The sequence below is a fragment of the Salvelinus sp. IW2-2015 genome, linkage group LG1 (genome assembly GCF_002910315.2).
Source record: "Salvelinus sp. IW2-2015 linkage group LG1, ASM291031v2, whole genome shotgun sequence".
In the NCBI taxonomy this organism is placed as follows: Eukaryota; Metazoa; Chordata; class Actinopteri; order Salmoniformes; family Salmonidae; genus Salvelinus; species Salvelinus sp. IW2-2015.
This window is the reverse complement of record NC_036838.1, coordinates 20302547-20325008: the sequence shown is the minus strand read 5'-3', so window position 1 is coordinate 20325008 and position 22462 is coordinate 20302547. Positions and strand designations below refer to the sequence as shown.

Below are 22462 nucleotides of genomic sequence, written 5' to 3'. Positions count from 1 at the left end.
TGACACAGCTCAAAATAAAAATTAGGTATATTCTCGTAAAGTCAAGTGAGCCATGACATATGAGCTCTTATTGTGAGCACACAGGACGGTGGCATCTTTCTAAGGTTTTTTTTATTTTCCCAGCAATCAGTACAACCAAGTCATCGTTATAAGGCATCGCCCTCTTTTGCCCACCCCCCCAGCACCAGGTGTGGCCACTAGCCTATATGAAGGCCCAAAATTGTGTGGAAGGCCAGTGGGTCCAACCGGTCCCTGAAGACCCTTTCTCGCCTGAAGGCTCTCCTCAGCACAAGTGCTTCTTCATCCACCACATCTCGCACGAATGGGCATGCCATTGTGCTCTGACAATGGCATGCCCATTCGTGCGAGATGTGGTGGATGAAGAAGCACTTGTGCTGAGGAGAGCCTTCAGGCGAGAAAGGGTCTCAGGGACCGGTTGGACCCACTGGCCTTCCCTGATACCATCTATATGAAAGACAGGTTTTCTGCAGATGGCATCAGGTATCTATGCAGACTACTGGGTCCCAGGATTAAGCACCGCACTGCACGGAGCCATGCACTGAGTGTGGAGCAAATGGTTTGTGTGGCTTGCGCTTTTTTGCTAGTGGAGCCTTCCTGTACTCAGTGGGGATGCAGAACAGCTGAACAAGGCCACAATTTGCCGCACAATAAGGAGCGTGTGTCTGGCTATCAAAGCATAGCAGATGTCTTCATCTCCTTCCCTGGCCACAGAAGACTCTGTGACATCAAAGAGGAGTTCTATAGGATTGCAGGTAAGAGGATCTACAAATTACAGGACAACTGTTAACACATAGTAGGATACTCATTACTTTGTGTGACAGGTTTCCCCAATGTCATTGGTGCAGTGGACTGACACACATAAGGATAAAAGCCCCCTCAGGTGCCCATGAGGCCGATTTTGTGAATAGGAAATCCTTTCACAGCATAATGTTCAGGTGAACATAACTTTTTGATATTGTCCATTGACGAACACTCTGCATTGCCAGTTGATGTGCATTGATTGGTGTAATATTCCTCATCTTATGATTTCAGATGGTCTGCAATGCTGACTGTGTGATCAGCAATGTTGTGGCAAAATGGCCTGGCTCAGTCCATGACTCCAGAATCTTTCGGGCCTCTGAAATCTATCAGTGCCTATCACAAGGTAGCCACACAACCCCTATTTATAACCATCATGGCTGTGTCAAGAATATCACTGTGTTTATGAGGTGTAATGATGAGATTTTGTGTTGACAGGTGAATTCTCTGGGTGTTGCTGGGAGACAGGGGGTATGGCTGCCAGCCTTTTCTCCTGACACCTTCCACAGACCCCCAGGAAGCACAGCAGGCCTACAACCATGCCCATGCCAGGACCAGGGCCAGAGTTGAAATGACCTTTGGCCTCCAAAGGCACGCTTTCACTGCTTCACAAATTAAGGGTCAGCCCTGTTAGGGCATGTGATATTACTGTGGCTTGTGCTGTCCTCCACAATGTGGCCTGCCTGAGGAAGGAGAGGGCCCCCAGAGTGCCACCAGCCATGGACTGGGACAATCCGGCAATCTTCCCTGATGACGACAGTGGTCGGCTGCTGAGGGCACAATATGTGTTGAATTATTTAGTTAGTATGTGTGCTTTCAATTTTGGTTAAATATGTCCTGCGGTGGCAGAGGAATTGGGTTTTTTGGGGTCGTTTTTTGACGAATTTGGCCTCTTATGATGTTTGTGCGGTATACTGTGTGTAATACAAGGCTGCAGGGAGGCTACTGCATCCATTCATTTGTCTGTTCAGTTGATGTGTATGGATTTGTCCTGCATTATTTTGTGTGCAGACATGCAGGGTGTGTTATATACAGACCTTTGAATGTGTATGTATCATTTTGTATAATATGCTTGGATTCTGTGCTTTCCATCTTGTAGAGTCACTGTGACTTCAGTTTCGAAAGGAGCTGATGGTTTACCTGCTTTGTTTTGTCCTTATTCAATAAAGGAACATAATGTTACACATTGTGTTTTTATATTCATATGGAATGTGTATTTGTTTATATGACAGAGTACTAGGGCCACACTGAGAAAAAGGATAAAGTTCATAAATTTATGAGGCTGGTTCTTTCTGCAGAAAAGCTACATATTGTTTTTACAGTTTTGATACTTATGACAATGTGATACTTAATATTCTGGCACATCAGCATGTCTTTGTTTATGAAACCATACTGAAGTACAATTTCACGAAATGCCCCACATCTGTCATTTTAACAACTGTCCTCCTTTAAAACAACTGGTTACAATATTATGACTTGTGTTTTTTCCCCCTCTGTGGCCCTAATATTCTATCATTTTATATATAGCCTTATAGTCTATGGGAAACTGTAAATTATCTAARGATAGCAACATCATCTAAAAATCATTTTTTATCCAAAATCATTGAAATTAATGATCACAAACGTTTAAATAATAACAGTGGGTCTAGTTATATGTGATAACAATGTATAGTGAGCAGTGAAATAACTATTGGTTTCCATTTGTGGTGACTGCTGACTGACATTAGGGATGAGATTAAATAGATCCTGGAATTTAGCCTGGTCTGGAGCAGGCTAGCTCCACAGAATAAATCTCCATGGTAATTTATACCATAACATATCCTCCTGCCCCCTATCCATCTTTAGTGCAACCGGATTACGGATCAATTGAGCCAGGATCACCAAGATATCCTGGCTTAATCCCTTATCCTAGTTTTGTGCAACAGGCCCCTGTCTGTTAGGTTTTTGTACTCTTGTTTGTATATTTCTGTTTTTGTATTTGTTTTGTTCATAGTAATAATAATAATCATAATAATAATGAAAAATAGCAGTCAAGCACCCAAGCTAACTTGATAGCAACTTCCAGACACAAATGAAAGAACAGCTCTGTTACGTTTCCCAGTTTCTGTGTTGTAGGTTTGTGTATATGTATGTGTGTATTTCAGGAAATGGCTTCCTGGATTCCCCCAAGCAGCTGATTGGTTGGCCCCATTGCAGATTGGCGCTCTGATCCCACCTTCTCGTTAGGGGATACAGCTGTCGGCAATTACAAACTGCTTCTGCAGCTGGATAAAAGCCAGTGTTTCTTTGAGGAAGAGAGAGCTTCTTGGATGTCCTGAGTTGGGTGTTGCTCAGAGACAGTTTTGCTGAAGGTATTTTGTAGCCGCAACGTCTGAGGTATGTGTGTGCCAATAGGACTCAGTGTTTTTGATTATTCAAATTCTTCACTTTAAGTTTGTGTTCTGTTTCATTTGTTCCCAGGGGGAAGGGGAAGGCACCTTGGGACTGCTTAGGCAAGAGGCCTGCGGGCATACATATACCCGTAGTATGTACTCTGTCTATACACACTAGGTAAGACCTGGGCGGACCACCCCCTGTATTTTGGTTAGTGCACCAGGTGGTGTTAAGGTTAGTAAAGTACTGGGTAGGCAGGTAGGGTAGGAGAGAGGACTCTAACTTTTACTTTCTTTGCTTCGCCAGCCCCTTTTCCCCACATTACCATGTTAAGGAAATAAATTCCCAGTAAATTATAATATTCTCTGCCTCTGTCATTCTTACTCGCACCTGCAATCACATACCTCTTTCACTCCATGGGGAGTTGAGTGTTGCAATCCCTCCAAGAGACATGTGTATCAAGCTCACTGAACATTACTCTGGCCGATGAGTAGGGTTGATCCGAACGTTCTGACTTCACAGTCAAGCACCCAAGCTAACATTGGCTAGCTACTTCCAGAGCTGGTTAGGCTGTTTTCATGTTATCCTGAGCGTTGATGACTAACTGTGCTGCTGGCAACAATTGAATTATGCTTTTTTCCCCCCGGTGTTTACTGACACTGTCCATATTCAACTGGTGTTGAGGGTTAGTAAATTCATCAGTTATTCTGCGCTCTGGCACACTCAGACAAGAGTGCCTTTTTCCATGTGTTGAACTCTCTTCTATCTCACCGAGCATAAACAAATGATATGAACCCTGAACTCGAACTATACTAAACCCAAAAATTAAACATGTAAAGATCCAAAAGGGGGTTTTCCCACTAGCTAACATGCAGGGGATTTCAACTTTCCAATGTAGACTCTTAAGTCTGCATTGCCACTCAATAGCCTCATCCTTTATATATATATATGAAAATCAATAGGAGATTGAGGCTCTTCCACATAAAACCAAGCCTGGGCACCAATATAGATTCACCCATATCTCAGCCTGAGCTATAGCGGCAGTTACTTTAGCAATAAAAATAATAAAAATATGAATATTACTGAACCGGAGCACGTGAGAACTCACACGACTGTTTCATGATCAGATTCAAATAAAATAAAAAAGTTATCCAATGCTGCGGAGGTGCAGCTTAAAGTTATTTACCCGAGAGAGTCATTAAACGCAGCCGCCTCTTCAGGTGTGTAGAGTTTCTTAGGCGATCCGTTGACCATAATCTTCAATGTGGCTGGGTACAGCAGTGCGTAGTCCATCTTCATTCTCTTGAGTCGAGCCTTCGCCTCATCAAACCCTTTGCGTCTTCGTATAACCGCTGTGGAATAATCATTGAAGAATGAGACCTTTGGACCTTTACGTTGACTACCGTCAGAACCGATGCTTCTAGCCGCATCCATGACGCGCTGCTTGTCGGTGAAGTTGTGGAACTTTACAACCACTGGCCGTGGGCGCTGGTTGGGACCGGGTATCGGTGCTTGAGAGCGATGGGCTCTGTCCAGCTTCACACGACCAGCCTTAGTGTCCATTTGTAGGTAGTCAGGGATCCATTCCTCAAAAAAACGTACTGAACGTGTCCCTTCAGAATTTTCCGGGAGTCCCACAACACGAATATTGCATCTGCGTCCTCGATTATCCAAGTCGTCAATGTGCCATTTCGCGCACCTGTTTCTCAAGTGCTTTTATCTTAGTGTCCATAGATGTACTTGAAGCTTCCACTGTAGCAATTCTTCCTTCTGCCTCAACATGTTTGACAACCCTCTGTAGTTCATCTGAATGGCCTGCTATTGCTTCCAATACCATTATCTTAACATCGATCACTTTAGTAATGTTATCCGTCATCTTTTGAATCACCAGGTCCATTGTGCCTGGATCCGCAATGGTGTTAGCTTCACTAACGTTAGCTAGCTCCTCCTGCACATCTACAGGGATGGTGGTTTTGGTCGAGTTCTTAGTAGTTCTGCTGGGCATGTTGTCGGAGATTTTTGAGAAATAGCCGTCAAGACTCATTGTAGGATAACTTATTTAGCCAATTCTACCACTTTTTCAAGCTAGGAGATTAATGAAAAAATATAAATTTACGAATGCCACAGGAGCTCGCTGAAACACAGTGTTCTCTCTACGGCGCCATTTTGTCCCCGGCCTATGTTTTTTTAATTTAGCCTTTATTTAACTTGGCAAGTCAAGTTTAAGAACTAATTCTTATTTACAATGACGGCCTACCCCAGCAACACTGGGCCAATTGTGAGCCACCCTATGGGACTCCCAATCACAGCTGAATGTGATACAGCCTGGATTTGAACCAGGTACTGTAGTGACACCTCTTGCACTGAGATGCAGTGCCTTAGACTGCTGCGCCGCTCAGGAGCAATGTAGTCCCTTGAGAAACCCAACTACCTATTACAAAATCCTGTGTGATCATATGATGTATTTCTTACTTTTGTTTTTATTTTGAGTGGCAGCCCATGGGTACATGTTATATAAACGTAATATATGAATTGTTATGAATATTGTACCTGTTACACCCCCCCAAATTCTATTTATTTATTTTGTCACCCCAAAAATTACGTCTGACAGAGTTTCAGGCAGATGCAGGCAGAGGTTCAGGTAGAGATGCAGGGGCAGCAGGTAGAGTTGCTGGTGGGGCAGCAGGATTGGAATTGGTACGTTTAGAGGCTGGGGTAGAACTGGGAGCTGAAACGCATACATTACAGGTGGTTGGATTAGTGATCCCAGACAGAAGCAAAGAAGCCATATGTATGGGGCAAAATGGGAAAGATAAGACGGCTGGGGACAGAGAAAAGGTTGCAATTTTGGGAGGGACATCAGTTAAACTAAGAGGGGTGCATCAGGTAGAGCAGCAGGTCGGATAGCAGCTGGTTTACAGGCTGGAGTAGTTGGGGAAGCCACAGCAGGGGCATTAGGAGGAGTGCAGAAAAAGCTGCAAGAACATTTGATTAAATTAATCATCCAAATGAATCTGCAAAGAGCAAAAAGCTGAAATTACTGATGGATATAGTCGATTGCACTGTGATTGGCTCAGTGTTCTGTCACTCATGGGGACACTGCATCACCGCAAAATCTACGGGTAGAGCTCGAAAATTCAAGCCCTTTGGGTGCTGCCATAGACTTAGATTTCGAAGTGCCCATCCATGAAGGCTCAAGGTCATTTGCCACAAATAAAATTACATATCTACCATAGATTTGATTGCACTGATCATGTCAACATCATATTTTCAAATTCTTAGCTGCCAAGATAGACAAGCAGTCATCATCATGCATCAAGGCAGCGATCTACAGGCAAATCCTTTTCAACCCTGATCATATTAAAATAAATTATAGATAAAACGTATCGATGCTCATCGGCCATTGGACATAAATATTATGCAACAATTTGGAAATCGCAACTAAGGCACCACTGCAGCCCTGGGTTCGATCCCAGGCTGTGTCACAGCTGGCTGTGACTGGGAGACCCATGAGGCTGTGCACAATTGGCCCAGTGTCGTCCGGGTTATGGGAGGGTTTGGCCGGCCGGGATGTCCTTGTCTCATCATGCTCTAGCGACTCTTTGTGGGGGGCCGGGCGCCTATAAGCTGACTTCGGTCGTCAGTTTGACAATGTTTCCTCTGACACATTGGTGCTGCCGGCTTCCGGGTTAAGTGAGCAGTGTGTCAAGAAGCAGTTTGGCTTGGCTCTCGACCTTCGCAGAGTCCATAGGATAGTTGCAGCGATGAGACAAGCTTGTAACTATCACAAAAAAAGAGGTAATGCCATAAGCCAGAAAAGTTTGAATACATTGGCCATGCTGTCAATCCAGCATGATTTCTGCCGCGTTCAAATCAACTGGAAACTTGGAACTGGGAAATCTCAAACTTCAGTAAGTTCAGGACAACAGGGAACTCGGAATAAACTAGCTCTGACTTGGAAAATACAGAAAATAATTTTGAATGGATTTCAGGCCTCTTTCTAGAGCCCACAAGAAGGACCGTTGCGCCATCTTCCTGTTCAAGTGAGCACAGCACAACAAGGTGAGTCCAGAAATGTATTGTATGCTGCTGCACAAATTATGTAATACGCCAGGGAGATATGAATCCTGTAGACAAGAAAGTAATACTAAGTGTATGTTGTGTAGTATGCTGTTAGTAGCCCATGTGTCTCACCCTAAAAATGTGGTCCCTTTCCTCCCTCAAAACTTAGCCTACTGTTCTGACTTGATAGTGCACATGTAGCCTATAGCTTTCTTTAGAGAAATGTAATCATCAAATATTGTAAGAGCTTTCATTGTCTGCTTATATGCACCCTTTATTTATCCTACGGTTCTGACTTGGTGTAACACTGTAAGAACGGCCCGTGTTCTGAATTCTGTCGCTGTACATTTCAAAAGTGCTAAACATGTAGCTATATTGATGAAGTCCGTCCTTGCTCTCTCATTAAGGTCTTAATTGAAATTAAGGATTGCCTCTTATCCGCTCGTTGTTCCCTTATGCCATAGTATGTACATCTCGATTGTCAGTAGAAACCACATTTGTTTAAGCAAGTCAGCCATATCAGCTATGTTTTTAAAAAAGGCAGTAAATGAGGCTGAATGAACTGACAAGGTTCCGCTGATAGCCAGCTGTAGCGGTGGTAAGGATTCACTCCATGTGAATTTGTCACCTTTATAGTGCAATGAATGTATTGTTTAGTGTTGTGTAGTGGCTTAGCTGGCATGTATAATTTCATTTATTTTGCAACACCAAGATTTACATGCTAAAATTGCCACTGATCCGACCATCCAAATTATGCTATAAACAAAGCCCCTGCAAAGCAGACATTACAGATGGTTGGATTAGTGATGGGAAATGCAAAAGGTAAAGGGATTGGGGACAGATAGAAGGTAGCAGTTTTCGGGGGGACATCAGTTACCTGTTGTGACTAATACGATTTGATTTGATTTGAGAGGAAGGATAAAAGGAGCAAAATCTGCAAGAACATCTGACAATGGAAATTATAGTGCAAAAAGCAAACATTACCAATAGATATAAACAAAGAAGATGCAAACAATTGTCACGTCCACTCCTGCTCCGGCACGCGACGTCACCAGTATGCTAACCACAGCGCTCTGTGGGGAAGGAGTTTGTGGCTCGAGTGTCAAAGCCTGTTATTGATGTTTTGCTGGATGGACTTCTGTAACAGAAAGGGATTAAGGCCAGTGATGTGAAAGCAGTGAAGGGGATTTGTGTGAGGGAAGAGAAGGCACGTGACGCCATTGACATGGTGCTGAAGAAAGGAGCTGCTTCGTGTCTGAGCATGAAGTCCTTTCTAAACAAACTGGGTCCCGCTTATATACAGTACAACGCTTGGCTTACGCTAAAACATTTGTTGGAGTATTGTAGTTGAGTATGGCCACTGACGATCGGTTTACTACTTATTCCAATGTCCAATTGAATAACAGCCACCTTTCGAGAAAAAGATTTGAAGTTCCCCACTGGTTGAATCAAGGTTGATATAGGTCGTGTGTGTGTGTGTTTGCTAAACATTAACCCTCTTCGAACTGTAATGCCTTAAAATCACACGTTGCATTTAATGTATCACTGTGAAATGGAGAACAGGTAGGAGTCAGGTGATTGGATAGTGTTACAATGACCTCTATCATCTGTACAAGAAAAGTGCAGCTAGGCAGACTGAAGAGCATCAGTAATTGTAATGTATGGTTATCACTATAGGTAGCATCAGTGCACTGTATCCCAATCTGCTATGAACAAACAGAGAATGTGAAATAGTTCAATTAACCCTAGTTTTATTGTGGCTTGTAACCCTTCTATTAAACCTAGCTTATAACCCTTGCAGTATTATTCCATTGTTGTATGTACTGTATGTTAAAATCAACTTGACTAAATCAAAATATGAATTGTTGTCCTTTACTATCTATTACCATTGGAGAATCTTTAAAAAAAGATTCATAAAATGCGTAACAGTAATTGCCTGTCTTCTATTCAATGGTGTTCCCAAATTTTTACTTGAATACATTACTTTCATACACCTTGTTACCTTTTCATTATTGAGATGAGAAAGACAGGATAAACCGTCGAACACAAGGCTCTCTGCACTGAACACTACCGGTGAGTTCATGGCTTAAGTAGATTTGATCTGTAGTTGGTACCTTCCCCTTATCTACACTGATTGACGTGGATTTAACAAGTGACATCAATAAGGTTGGAGTCAAGAACTGCCTACGGTGCTGGGTTTTTCCTGTGTGTATCACGAATGGTCCACCACCCTAAGGACATCCAGCCAACTTGACACAACTGTGGGAAGCATTGGAGTCAACATGGACCAGCATCCCTGTGGAACACTTTCGACACCTTGCAGAGTCCATGCCCCAGCAAATTAAGACTGTTCTGAGGGCAAAGTGGGGGTTCGTAATGTTTTGTACACCCAGTGTATATTGATACTGTAGATACTTCAAAAGGTATTTTCTGGTAGATTCCTGATCACAGCAAAGCAGATGTAATAGAACAGAAGCATCCACTGCCCCGTTGTGCATTCAATACCTCCATTGAGATACAACTGATTCATCAACTATCGTGTTGAAATGTTTGGATTTTTGGGATACAATTTTTCTCTGACGGGAGATCACGCAGACATCATAGTCCTGTAACTGAACAATAAGACAATAATTCCAAAGACCAAGGTTTTTTTTTTTCTCCATCAAATCAATGTATTTAACAGAATAGCTATCAAACAACATCACTTAGATTGAGGAACGAATACAGTCAAGAAGAGGAGGATGAGAAGAGTTTAAAAAACAACAACACAACTTGTCATTTTAACTCCATTGACGAAATAATTGCACAAAAGAAGACCCAGCGCTAGTTGAGACAAAAAAGCTAGAATTAACATACTCTCAGGGCAGGTTTCCCAGACACAGATTTAGTGTAGTTCTGGACTATGGAGAATTTCCATTAAAAATGCATTTTAGTCCAGGACTAGGTTTAATCTGGGGCTGGGAAACTGGCCCATAGTGTGCAATGATTCATTTGGTTAATTAGCACTTAATACATTGTTGTGCTGATAGGAAAAGTGTGTGTACAGTGTGGAGATAATATACAATTTATTCAATGTGATGAAGGCATACATGTATGTTTTGGGTTTACGTTGGATATTCTAGAAGTGGTTTAGAAAGTTACACATTTCGATCAAGATTTTTCTTACAAAACATCAAAGCAAAATGTAAGTGCAAACCAAAGAACAACCTTCAAAGTCCTTTCACAGAGCTTGATCAGTTAAAGTGTTATTTACATGTAAATACGCCAGCTTTTTTTGGAATACGTTTCCATTAAAGACCATTAGGAAACAAGGTATTTCAAAGTGTATGTCACGGAGAGCAAAATGTATCTTTCGATGAACTATGGGGTCTAAATACTCCTGAATCACGTCCTCTAATTGTCTCCTTTAATTCATAACTTCAGATACAGAAATACCTGGGTTGGTAGCTACCATACTGAACATAATTGCAAACATAACATGTAAAGTTTTGGCCCCATTTTTCTTGAGCTGAAATAAAAGAACCCAGAAATGATTCATGCTGTATGCAAAAAAAAAGCGTCTTTGTTTTTTTTTTTATATTATGTGCACAAATTTGTTTATATGTTAGTGAGCATTTATTCTTTGCCAAGAGCAGGAATCCATCCACCTGACATGTGTGGCATATCAAGAAGCTGATTAAACAGCATGATCATTACACATGTGCCCCTTGTGCTAGAGACAATAAAAGGCCACTCTAAAATGTACAGTTTTGTCACACAACACAATGCCACAGATATCTCAAGTTTTGAGGTGGGCATGCAATTGGCATGGTGACTGCAGGAATATCCAACAAAGATATTTCCAGAGAATGTAATGTTAATTTCTCTACCATAAGCCATAACATCATTTTAGGGAATTTAGCAGTACATCCAACTGGCCTCAAAACCGTAGCCCACGTGTAACCGTGCCAGCTCAGGACCTCCACATCTGGCTTCTTCACCTGTGGGATTGTAATAAAGCCCTTTTGTGGGGAAAAACTCATTCTGATTGTCTGGGCCAGGCTTCCCAGTAGGTGGACCTGGCTCCCAAGCGGGTGGGCCTATGCCCTCCCAGGCCCACCCATGGCTGTGCCCCTGGCCAGTCATGTGAAATCCATAGATTAGGGCTAATGAATTTATTTAAAATGACTGATTTCCTTCTATGAACTGTAACTCAATAAAATCTCTGAGAATTGTTGCATGTTGCGTTTATATTTTTGTTCAATGTTTTATTTATTTAACCTTTTAACAGGCAAGTCGGTTAATAACAAATTCCTATTTACAATGACAGTCTACCCCGGCCAACCCTAACCCGGATGATGCAGGAATCCAATTGTGCACCCCCCTATGGGACTCCCAATCACGGTCGGTTGTGATACAGCCTAGAATCAAACCAGGGTCTGTAGTGACGTCTTTATCACTGAGATGCAGTGCCTTAGACCGCTGCGCCACTCAGGAGCCCGAAAGTATATATTGCTTTGTCCTTTCCATTCATTTCAGATCAGTGCTTATTAAGGAAAGGAGACAAAGGAAGGAAGATACTTCATACTATTGAGATACAGGCCTTCCCTGCATCCTTTCCACCCAACGACACCCTCATCTTCACCCATCACAACCCCAGAGTCAGAAATCATGGACAAAGCATTTAACAAAGGCGATGAGAAATAACGTTACATTTAAGAACCAAGACAACACGATCATGCCCTCTGGTGGTCTGTGACAATCTGAATTCAAACAAGCAGAAACAAATCTCAGATTAACAAACAACCAAACAAATCGATTCATAAATTAACATATATATTAAGCAGTTTTTGTCCAGGCCTCTGCTGGTGTAAAAATAATCATCCTTCTTAAGATAATCGGGAACATGCACTCCTGTTATTCCTATCTGGACACAGAACCAGACTCTAGAGCACACAGCTCTCAGTGCAGTCCGTGGTGCTGTCATCGGCCGATCGCCTCTTCAGTTCCCGGTCCTCTGTTTGGCGGAGGTGCACCTGGCTCCCCTGTCCCTTGTGTCGGGGCTCCTGGGGCTGGGTGTCTGATGACCCGTGGCCCAGCCATCTCTCGGCTTCCACCTGGAGGTAGGCCCGGACGCGGTGGAGCTGCGCCACGCTGCCGCTGAAGTCGATGACACGGCACTCGTATGTGCCCTCGTCTGACTGCTTGACGCTGGAGAGGCGGAGCTTGTGGGAGATGTTGCTCCCAGCCACTTTCACCACCTGTGGCAGGACATCATGTATTTGTGAGTCACGTGAATATGAATCATATTCCTGGGTTTCAACAGAAGTAATTGGATTAATAATGAGTTAATCAATTTTAGTTAAGAGTCCATTTAGTTTACAGTGCAGTACTGTATAGTGTACATGTGTCTCCTCACACTTATTTTGGTGGCATCCTTAGACATCTCCTCCATTGGCCCCACCTATAAGGAATGTATTAAAACAAGTCAGGCATATGGCTGAAATAACATTAGCAAGTGACATACATTATCAATTGAGATATAATCAAACATGGCTTCACATGTTTTTCTATGATTGTGTTTTGCTTTTAGTCTATTGATGTGAATATTGATGTGTATATTGATGTTTATTGATGTGCAGCGAGTATATTGATGTGTATTGATGTATATACAAGGCTCAACTGTGAAAGAGACCTTGGTCTATTAACATGACTCCATGTTAAACTGTTAAAATAAATGTAAATATATATATATATATAGTATATACCGTATATGTCGACATACTTTCAAATATGTTACACGTCAGATAATCAACAAAGGAAAATGTGTTAGACTCCACCACCTGAACCATTGGAATGTGATACTGCGTACATATATTTGCTTTCGCACATCTGCAATTCAAAACCTTTAGCACTGTGCTCAAATAAACTAGTTTCTATCCACACTGGGAGGTATAATATATGTTTTGCTGTTGTTATGTCTGCTAGCTATTTCGTGGTGTCAATTGAAGAGGCTATCTGGGAAAGTTGGGGAGGGAAAGGTATTCATTTTTTTTTAAATATTTTATCTGTCTTTTTTCCCACTCCAGATACAAAACTTATGCATACAAACAACAACTTACAGACGCACACAAACAATGGACACATCTCATTTGCACAGACCTGCATGCTCACACCCCCATCCCTAGTGCCTGCATTATTGTTTGCCACTTGGCCTTAAATTGTACCAATTCGTTTTTCTCGGTCGCCAATACTATTTCAATAATAAATCATTTGATTTTTTTCATTGTGTTAATGATGATTGATTGATTTCCAAGTTTTAATATAAGTTTTTTTCAAGATCAGTGGGTATTGAAATATGCAGACAGACAGATTCAAATAAGTTTACATTGTAATACTTCTGACAGCCAACTTTCTTGCTCCGCCCATAACTTTTGGACTTCATAGCATTCCCAGAAATCATGGATTATTGAGTCATTGTTAGTTTTACACTTAAGACGTGACTCTGCTGTTGTGCTGTGGAATTTGTGAATTTTGTCTCTTGTACAATAAATTCTATACATTCGTTTATACTTGATTAAGCGTACATTTTCGTTAACTGTAATTTCGTTGGTTATGCTCCAACTTTCCCCCCATCTTGTGCCAACATCAGTTCTTTTTAAGTCTTGGTTCCAGTAGTTTATATTTCTTTCTAAGAGATTGTCAGTTGGATATGCTCTCTACAAGGTTTTGTACAGTATATCTTCCCTATCATATGAACATCCTTTTTTGACTCAAATAAGATTCCCTCAAGATTGCTCTGGTGTCCAAAGGATTTCAAATCGACATTTTGTGATATGTAACCTTTAAGTTGCATGCATTTGAAACTATATACATTGGTCAGTCCAAAATGCATTTTTTATTCTGTCATGGAGCTAAATGTATTTCCTGTTACCAAGTCATTTATGGTCTCTATGCCTTTAGTTTTCCATTTGGACCAATTTATTCTGAAAACCTATCCAAGGATTGTTCCATAAGGTTGTATTTTTAGGGAGTGATATTTGTTCTTGTAGAATATGTTTCATTTTCTTCCATATTAGTATAGTGTTCTTAACTATGAAGTTGTTAATGATCTTAGGGGCTAAGGTATGCATTATGCATCGAAACAGAGATTTGGAAAATCTATTCCTTCCTTTCTGCCAATTATAGTGTCTAGCATCACAGCAGGGGGTTTGAGTTTCCATAAGTTATAGTAGTCAACCTCCTCCCACAGTGCTAGTAAAATGCTAATCAGCAATTATGTATTATTTCCAATGCCAAGGGCTGCGGGTAATGCATTTCCTCTGCGTGCTGTATTATAGACAAATGTGGATTCAGTCGATTCAGTTCTGTCAACAGCAATGAACATTGTCTCTTTGTATGGTAACAGTGTGTTAACAAAGTCCATGTGGGCTTAATGAATGTTTTTTACATTTTTTAAATGTATTTTATTTAACCTTTATTTTTTTCAGGGAGTCATACTGAGACCAAGGTTTCCTTTACAGATGAGCCATGAATTACATAAATTACACATAACAAAATATAAATACAAAATGCAAGAAAACCAGTCATAGAAAACAAACACATTCATCAGTAATAAGGTCCTCAATCAGCTTTCTGAATTGCCCTAAGAGGCACCAGAACATTAAAAAAAAGTGTTCCACAAATAAGATGCACGAAAACTAAGAGCTGATTTATCTAACTCAATAGAAATCAAAGGAATTTCCAGAATTAGCCATACCTGAGACCGGATGTGGTAACTCGAATGTCTAAAGTTTAGTAATGATGTTAGGTACAGTGGGACTTTTTTGTAAAAGGGCTTTAGGAATTCAAACTTAGCAATGTATCAACCTATGTGACATCAAAGAAGGCCAACCAACTTTCTGCTAGAGAATACAGTAATGAGTACTAAAACTGTCACCCGTAATAAAGCGGAATGTGCTATGATAAACTGCATCTACTGGCTTTAATGTGTTCATATAGATGATGTCGCCATAGTGTAGGACCAATAGGAACATCGACTGAATAATATGCTTTCTACTATGTAGCGAGAGGCAGGACCTATTTCTATAGAAGAAGCCCATTTTTATTCTCAACTTCTTAAGTAACTCATCAACATGCTGTTTAAAAGACAGCTTTTCATCTATCCAGATGCCCAGATATTTGTAAGCATAGTGTCACGTATAAACCCTCTCTGGCCTCTAGGTCATCAGGCTGCTGATTATCCCGCACCATCGTCTTGCGCACCTGCGCCTCATGATACTCACCTGGACTCCATCACCTACTTGATTATCTGCCCTATATCTGTCACTCCCCTTGGTTCTTTCCTCAGGTGTTATTGACTCTGTTTTCATGTCGGCGAGTTTGTGGTTCGTGTTTATTTTATTTATTAAAACACTCACTCCCTGAACTTGCTTCCCGACTCTCAGCGCACTTGTTACAGAATAACACCTCACCTAAGGGAAGCAACAGGGAGTGTTTTTTTATTAAATTATTGACGAAGGGTCCGGGAACTGCTACAGGCCCTCAACCAGATCGCCAGGCTTCCCTGCCTCAGCCAGCTCATCAAGCTCTCATGCTTCAGCCAGATCGCCAGGCTCCCCTGCCTCAGCCGGCTCGTTGGGCTTTCATGCCTCCGCCAAATCGCCAGGCTCCCCTGCTTCCACCAGCTCGTCAGGTTCTCATGCCTCAGCCGGATCGCCAGGCTCCCCTGCCTCAACCGATCTGTCAGGTTCCCGCGCCCCAGCTGACTCGACAGGTTCCTGTGACAGGTTTTCCTGGCGTGACAGGTTCTCGCGCATCAGCAGGGGTGACCAGTCCGCTCCTGATCCCCGGATTAGTCCCCTTTGAGGGCGTCCTGCGGCTGGAGCCGTGCGTCAGGGAGGGGCTACTGTCACGTATATTCCCTCTCCGGCCTCTAGGTCATCGGGCTGCTGATTATCCCACACACCTGTCACCATTGTCTCGTGCACCTGCACCTCATGACACTCACCTCATGACACTCACCTCATTTTATTTAATAAAACCCTCACTCCCTGAACTTGCTTCCCGACTCTCAGCGCACTCGTTACACACAGACACAATCGATATGGACACCATCCAAAGTACGTATGCTTAAATCAGACTTATTTTTATGCACTAGAGAACATATACTGAGTTTTACCTGCATTCAGTACTAATTTCAGCTCAATAAAGTTTTTCTGTAATACAATGAAGGCGGACTGTAGTTCAGATACGACTCCATTTTGTTGATTCCAGCCTACAAACAGAAACTAAAACAACAAGCTCCCGCGCTCAGGTCTGTTCAACGCTGGTCCGACCAATCTGAATCCACGCTTCAAGACTGCTTCGATCACGCGGATTGGAATATGTTCCGCATTGCGTCCAACAACAATATTGACGAATATGCTGATTCGGTGAGCGAGTTCATTAGGAAGTGCATTGACGATGTCGTACCCACAGCAACGATTAAAACATTCCCAAACCAGAAACCGTTTGGAATTGACGGCAGCATTCGCGTGAAACTGAAAGCACGAACCACTGCTTTTAACCAGGGCAAGGTGACCGGAAGCATGACCGAATACAAACAGTGTAGCTATTCTTCTCCGCAAGGCAATCAAACAGGCTAAGTCCAGTACAGAGACAAAATCGAGTCGCAATTCAACAGCTCAGACACAAGAGGTATGTGCAGGGTCTACAGTCAATCACGGATTACAAAAAGAAAAGCAGCCCCGTCACGGACCAGGATGTCTTGCTCCCAGACAGGCTAAACAACTTTTTTGCCCCCTTTGAGGACAATACAGTGCCACTGACACGGCCCCCTACCAAAACCTGCGGGCTCTCCTTCACTGCAGCCGAGGTGAGTAAAACATTTAAACGTGTTAACCCTCGCAAGGCTGCAGGCCCAGAACGGCATTCCCAGCCGCGTCCTCAGAGCATGCGCAGACCAGCTGGCTGGTGTGTTACGGACATATTCAATCAATCCTTATCCCAGTCTGCTGTTCCCACATGCTCAAGAGGGGCCACCATTGTTCCTGTTCCCAGAAAGCTAAGGTACTGAGCTAAACGACTACCGCCCCGTAGCACTCACTTCCGTCATCATGAAGTGCTTTGAGAGACTAGTCAAGGACCATATCACCTCCACCCTACGACACCTAGACCCACTCCAATTTGCTTACCGACCAATAGGTCCACAGACGACGCAATCGCAAACCGCACTGCACCACTGCCCTAACCCATCTGGACAAAGGAATACCCATGTGAGAATGCTGTTCATCGATTACAGCTCAGCATTTAACACCATAGTACCTCCAAACTCGTCATCAAGCTCGAGACCCTGGTCTCGACCCCGCCCTGTGCAACTGGTCCTGGACTTCCTGACGGGCCGCCCCAGGTGGGTGAGGGTAGGTAACAACATCTCCACCCCGCTGATCCTCAACACTGGGGCCCACAAGGGTGCGTTCTGACCCTCTCCTGTACTCCCTGTTCACCCACGACTGCGTGGCCATGCACGCCTCCAACTCAATCATCAAGTTTGCGGATGACACTACAGTGGTAGGCTTGATTACCAACAACGACGAGACGGCCTACAGGGAGGTGAGGCCCTCGGAGTGTGGTGTCAGGAAAATAACCTCACATTCAACGTCAACAAAACAAAGGAGATGATTGTGGACTTCAGGAAACAGCAGAGGGAGCACCCCCCTATCCACATCGACGGGTCAGTAGTGGAGAAGGTGGAAAGTTTTAAGTTCCTCGGTGTACACATCACGGACAAATTGAATTGGTCCACCCACACAGACAGCGTTGTGAAGAAGGCGCAGCAGCGCCTCTTCAACCTCAGGAGGCTGAAGAAATTCGGCTTGTCACCAAAAGCACTCACAAAACTTCTACAGATGCACAATCGAGAGCATCCTGTCGGGCTGTATCACCGCCTGGTACGCAACTGCTCCGCCCACAACCGTAAGGCTCTCCAGAGGGTAGTGAGGTCTGCAGAACGCACCACCGGGGGCAAACTACCTGCCCTCCAGGACACCTACACCACCCGATGTCACAGGAAGGCCATAAAGCATTCAAGGACAACAACCACCCAAGCCACTGCCTGTTCACCCCGCTATCATCCAGAAAGGCGAGGTCAGTACGGTGCATCAAAGCAGGGACCGAGAGACTGAAAAACAGCTTCTATCTCAAGGCCATCAGACTGTAAACAGCCACCACTAACATTTAGTGGCCGCTGCCAACATACTGACTCAACTCCAGCCACTTTAAAAATGGGAATTGATGGAAATTATGTAAAAATGTACCACTAGCCACTTTAAACAATGCCACTTAATATAATGTTTACATACCCTACATTACCCATCTCATATGTATATACTGTACTCTATATCATCTACTGCATCTTGCCATCTTATGTAATACATGTACCACTAGCCACTTCAAACTATGCCACTTATGTTTACATACCCTACAGTACTCATCTCATATGTATATACCGTACTCTATACCATCTACTGCATCTTGCCATGCCGTTCTGTACCACCACTCATTCATATATCTTTATGTACATATTCTTTATCCCTTTACACTTGTTTGTGTGTGTATAAGGTAGTAGTTGTGGAATTGTTAGGTTAGATTACTTGTTGGTTATTACTGCATTGTCGGAACTAGAAGCACAAGCATTTCGCTACACTCGCATTAACATCTGCTAACCATGTGTATGTGACTAATACAATTTGATTTGATTTGATTTGATTTGATTTGATTTGATTTGAGAGATAGAGCCTGGTCAACCGTGGGGACAATAGTATCATCGGCATACAAGTGCAGGTTACAATTTTGTACATAAGTCGATATTGTTAATGTAAAAAAGGTACAGGACCCAGAATAGAACCCTGCAGGACACCTTTTGTAATATCCAGGAAACCTGATTTAACACCACTAGATATACAGTGCATTCGGAAAGTATTCATACCCCTTGCCATTTTCTTATCTTACAACCTTATTTTAAAATTGATTAAATGTTCCTCGTCAATCTACACACAATTCCCCATAATGACAAAGTGAAAACAGGTTTTTAGAAATGTTACATTTTATTTACATAAGTATTCAGACACTTTGCTGTTTCCATTAATTATGCTTGAGATGTTTTTACAACTTGATTGGAGTCTACTTGTGGTAAATTCAATTGGAGGAAACCTGGCACCATCCCTACAGTGAAGCATGGTGGTAGCAGCATCATGCTGTGGGGATGTTTTTCAGCAGCAGGGACTGGGAGACTATTCAGGATTGAGGGAAAGATGAACGGAGCAAAGTACATAGAGATCCTTGATAAAAACCTGCTCCAGAGCGCTCAGGACCTCAGACTGGGGCAAAGGTTCACCTTCCAACAGGACAATGACCCTAAGCACACAGCCAGAACCCGGACTTGAACCTGATCAAACATTTCTGAAGAGACCTGAAAATAGCTGTGCAGCGACGCTCCCCATCCAACCTGACAGAGCTTGAGAGGATCTGCAGAGAAGAATGGGAGAAACTTCCCAAATACAGGTGTGCCAAGTTTGTAGCGTTATGCCCAAGAATGCTCAAGGCTGTAATCGCTGCCAAAGGTGCTTCAATAAAGTACTGAGTAAAGGGTCTGAAAATGTATGTAAATAATGATATTTCAGTTCATTTAAAAAAAAAATACATTTGCAAAAATGTCTAAAAATCTGTTTTTGCTTTGTCATTATGGGGTATTGTGTGTAGATTGATGAGGGGGAAAAAACTATTTTAGCAATTTTTGAATAAGGCTGTAACGCACCAAAAATCTTTTAATTCAAGGGGTCTAAATATTTTCAGAATGTACTGTACATTGAGTTTTATCTCTATAGTATTTTTTAACTAGTTACATGCAGCCTGGTCAAGGCCAATTGAGGAAAGCCTCTGAATTAGCAGTGAGTGATCAACAGTATCGACATCCTTTGACAGGTCAATGAAGAGGGCAGCACAATGTTGCTTATTAGCCATACAGTTAACAACATCATTTATAACTAGGGATGCAGCAGAGATAGTTCTATGACCTGGTCTAAAACCCGACTGATGTACATTTAGAATACATTTAAAAAGTAATAAATATCTTAGCTGAGAATTAATCCAATATGGATGATAATGATAATCAGATACAGGGCTACTCTATTATGAAACAAGAAAATAACTCAAGTGAATATTGTATGGACACTAGGAGGTTGGGAGGATGTTATACACACACCGACACATGTATCCCAAGTAGTGATTCGGGGCTCCATTTGTAACCTTTCAACAGACAAACCAGGGTTGACAGTTACTAATATTTAGTGGGTGGATCTATTGTTATGGATCTACATCTACATGGATCTACACGTTTAATTATGCTCATCAAGTCCTGAGCTAACACAACCACTGCTACTCTATGTCAAACAGAATCACAGAACAGTAACTCGGATCATTGACTCACGTGTCACTCAAACACCCAACGGCCAAAAACATTCTCCCCTTAAAAGGCAAGTCCCGCCCTCCGACCGTAACTTCCCTCTCAGCAGCTCACCTGATTGGAGGTCCAGGCGGGCTTCTCTGGCCAGTCTCTGTGGTTCTTCATGTACCACCACTGGATCTCCAGGGAGTAGGAGGGCCCCGCCCCCCGGAATGAACAGGCCATCTCCACATCCTGACCGCTATGCGTTGTGGTGTCATGAGGGACCTCCGTGAAGAGAGCTGAGTGGAGAAAGAGTGAAGAGACTGAGCATTTATACACCCGAAAAGTGAACAGAAAAAGTGACCAACCAGGGGTGGCACAGGAAATAAAAGCTATACATCTGTGCCTTTAAATCACGAAAGGGTCAAAAATCCCTGTCTGTGAAACCTTAGCAAAATAATTGCTAAAGAACAGTAACACTAAAAATTGTGTTTCTTATTGGACATCTTCAGGTAGTCCCTCCCTGTTTCAGTCGTTTGTTTACCATTTGGCACCTAATGAATACCACCCAGCTTTGCTGTGGGCTTTTTTGTTTTCTTGATCATTCAGAGGGCCAAAGTAGCCTGGGACATCTCTCAAACAAAGACATCACTCCCTCATATCCCCTATCTATCCCCACACATCCAGCTATTAGACCATCCCTTAGATGCTCCCTTAAAACACATGGCTAATTCATGGACTAATCATCCTTTATAACTTCACCGCCACAAAGGCTTCCTCCACCAAGAGCTTCAGTCTTATAGACAAGTCTTTGAAAGATAAGGTAGCCACTGGTATTCTGTTGAAGCGATGTGTTGTTGTTTAAGATGCACCATCTGCTATGCGGATAAAACTTCGGCAAGAAACAACAGGCGGATGAAGATAATTAAGTTGAAGGGCACTTTGGGGATTTTGGAGGGGATTTGCTTGTATGCTGTTGGGAGATGTTTTGTGTGTCTTGGTAAATTCTTAAAGACATTACAGATGTATCAGACAAATGCAATTCGACTGGCTCATCTAATTGCCTTTTGAGTCATGCTTTTTAAGGATGTTGTCCTTTAGGTAACGAGAAGCATGTGTACAAAATGTATCACAATAAATAACTTCAATAGATGTGGATAGTACGATTGTGAAAATCTGTGTCTTATCTAAGTGATTTACCCCTGAAAAGATGTACCCCTATGGATAAATAATTTAAAGTGTTGTAGGCATTTCTGTGTCCATTACATTTCGCAATCCTTCCTGACTGTCTATTGTTTTCCCATCTCTCCTGCAGCGACCCCTTGTGTATAGAACGTGCAAAGAAACACTACACCTGTCACACAGCAGCCTTTGTCTTGTGTTGTGATAAAATATTGTCCCAACATCCCTGCACGACAAAAGCTTAGAGAACACAATACACATTATCACCGTATCATGCCTCTATTAAATCAAGGTATATTCCAGGGGTCTCCAAATCCCATTCATGGAGTGCAGGCGTTTGCTTCAGCCTAGCATTAACACCCGTTTCAAATAATCAACTAATCATGATCTTCAATCTGGACCATGCTAAGTTAAATCAGGTGTGGCAGTCCTGGGCTGGAACGAAAGCCTGCATCCCCAGTAGCTCTTCAGGACAACTGGTTCATTTCGTTCACATCGATCATTTTGATCTATCTTGATTTGATCTATCATCACACTAATGATGGTGGTTAATAATGTGTGGTGAAACTAGATGTATGTTCAGTACATTCAGTTCCTGCT

General features: G+C 42.6%; 1 protein-coding gene and 1 long non-coding RNA gene across 2 annotated transcripts in view; one reads left to right on the top strand and one right to left on the bottom strand.

The window, feature by feature from the left end:
• Window positions 1-679: 679 nt before the first annotated feature.
• LOC139026144 (uncharacterized) lies at window positions 680-1400 on the top strand. The gene is made up of 3 exons (XR_011477866.1): window positions 680-773; window positions 1054-1165; window positions 1258-1400. It is a non-coding gene; the product is annotated as an uncharacterized lncRNA (long non-coding RNA).
• Window positions 1401-9904: 8504 nt separating this feature from the next.
• LOC111962286 (V-set and transmembrane domain-containing protein 2-like protein) overlaps window positions 9905-22462 on the bottom strand; it is a 77614-nt gene continuing 65056 nt past the window's right edge. Inside the window, exons 2-4 of the mRNA XM_023985261.2 lie at window positions 20813-20979; window positions 12653-12697; window positions 9905-12494 (exon numbers count right to left, since the gene is read on the bottom strand). Coding sequence (XP_023841029.1) covers window positions 12180-12494; window positions 12653-12697; window positions 20813-20979 — 527 coding nt within the window. The 3' untranslated portion in view covers window positions 9905-12179. The remainder of the gene's footprint in view (window positions 12495-12652; window positions 12698-20812; window positions 20980-22462) is intronic.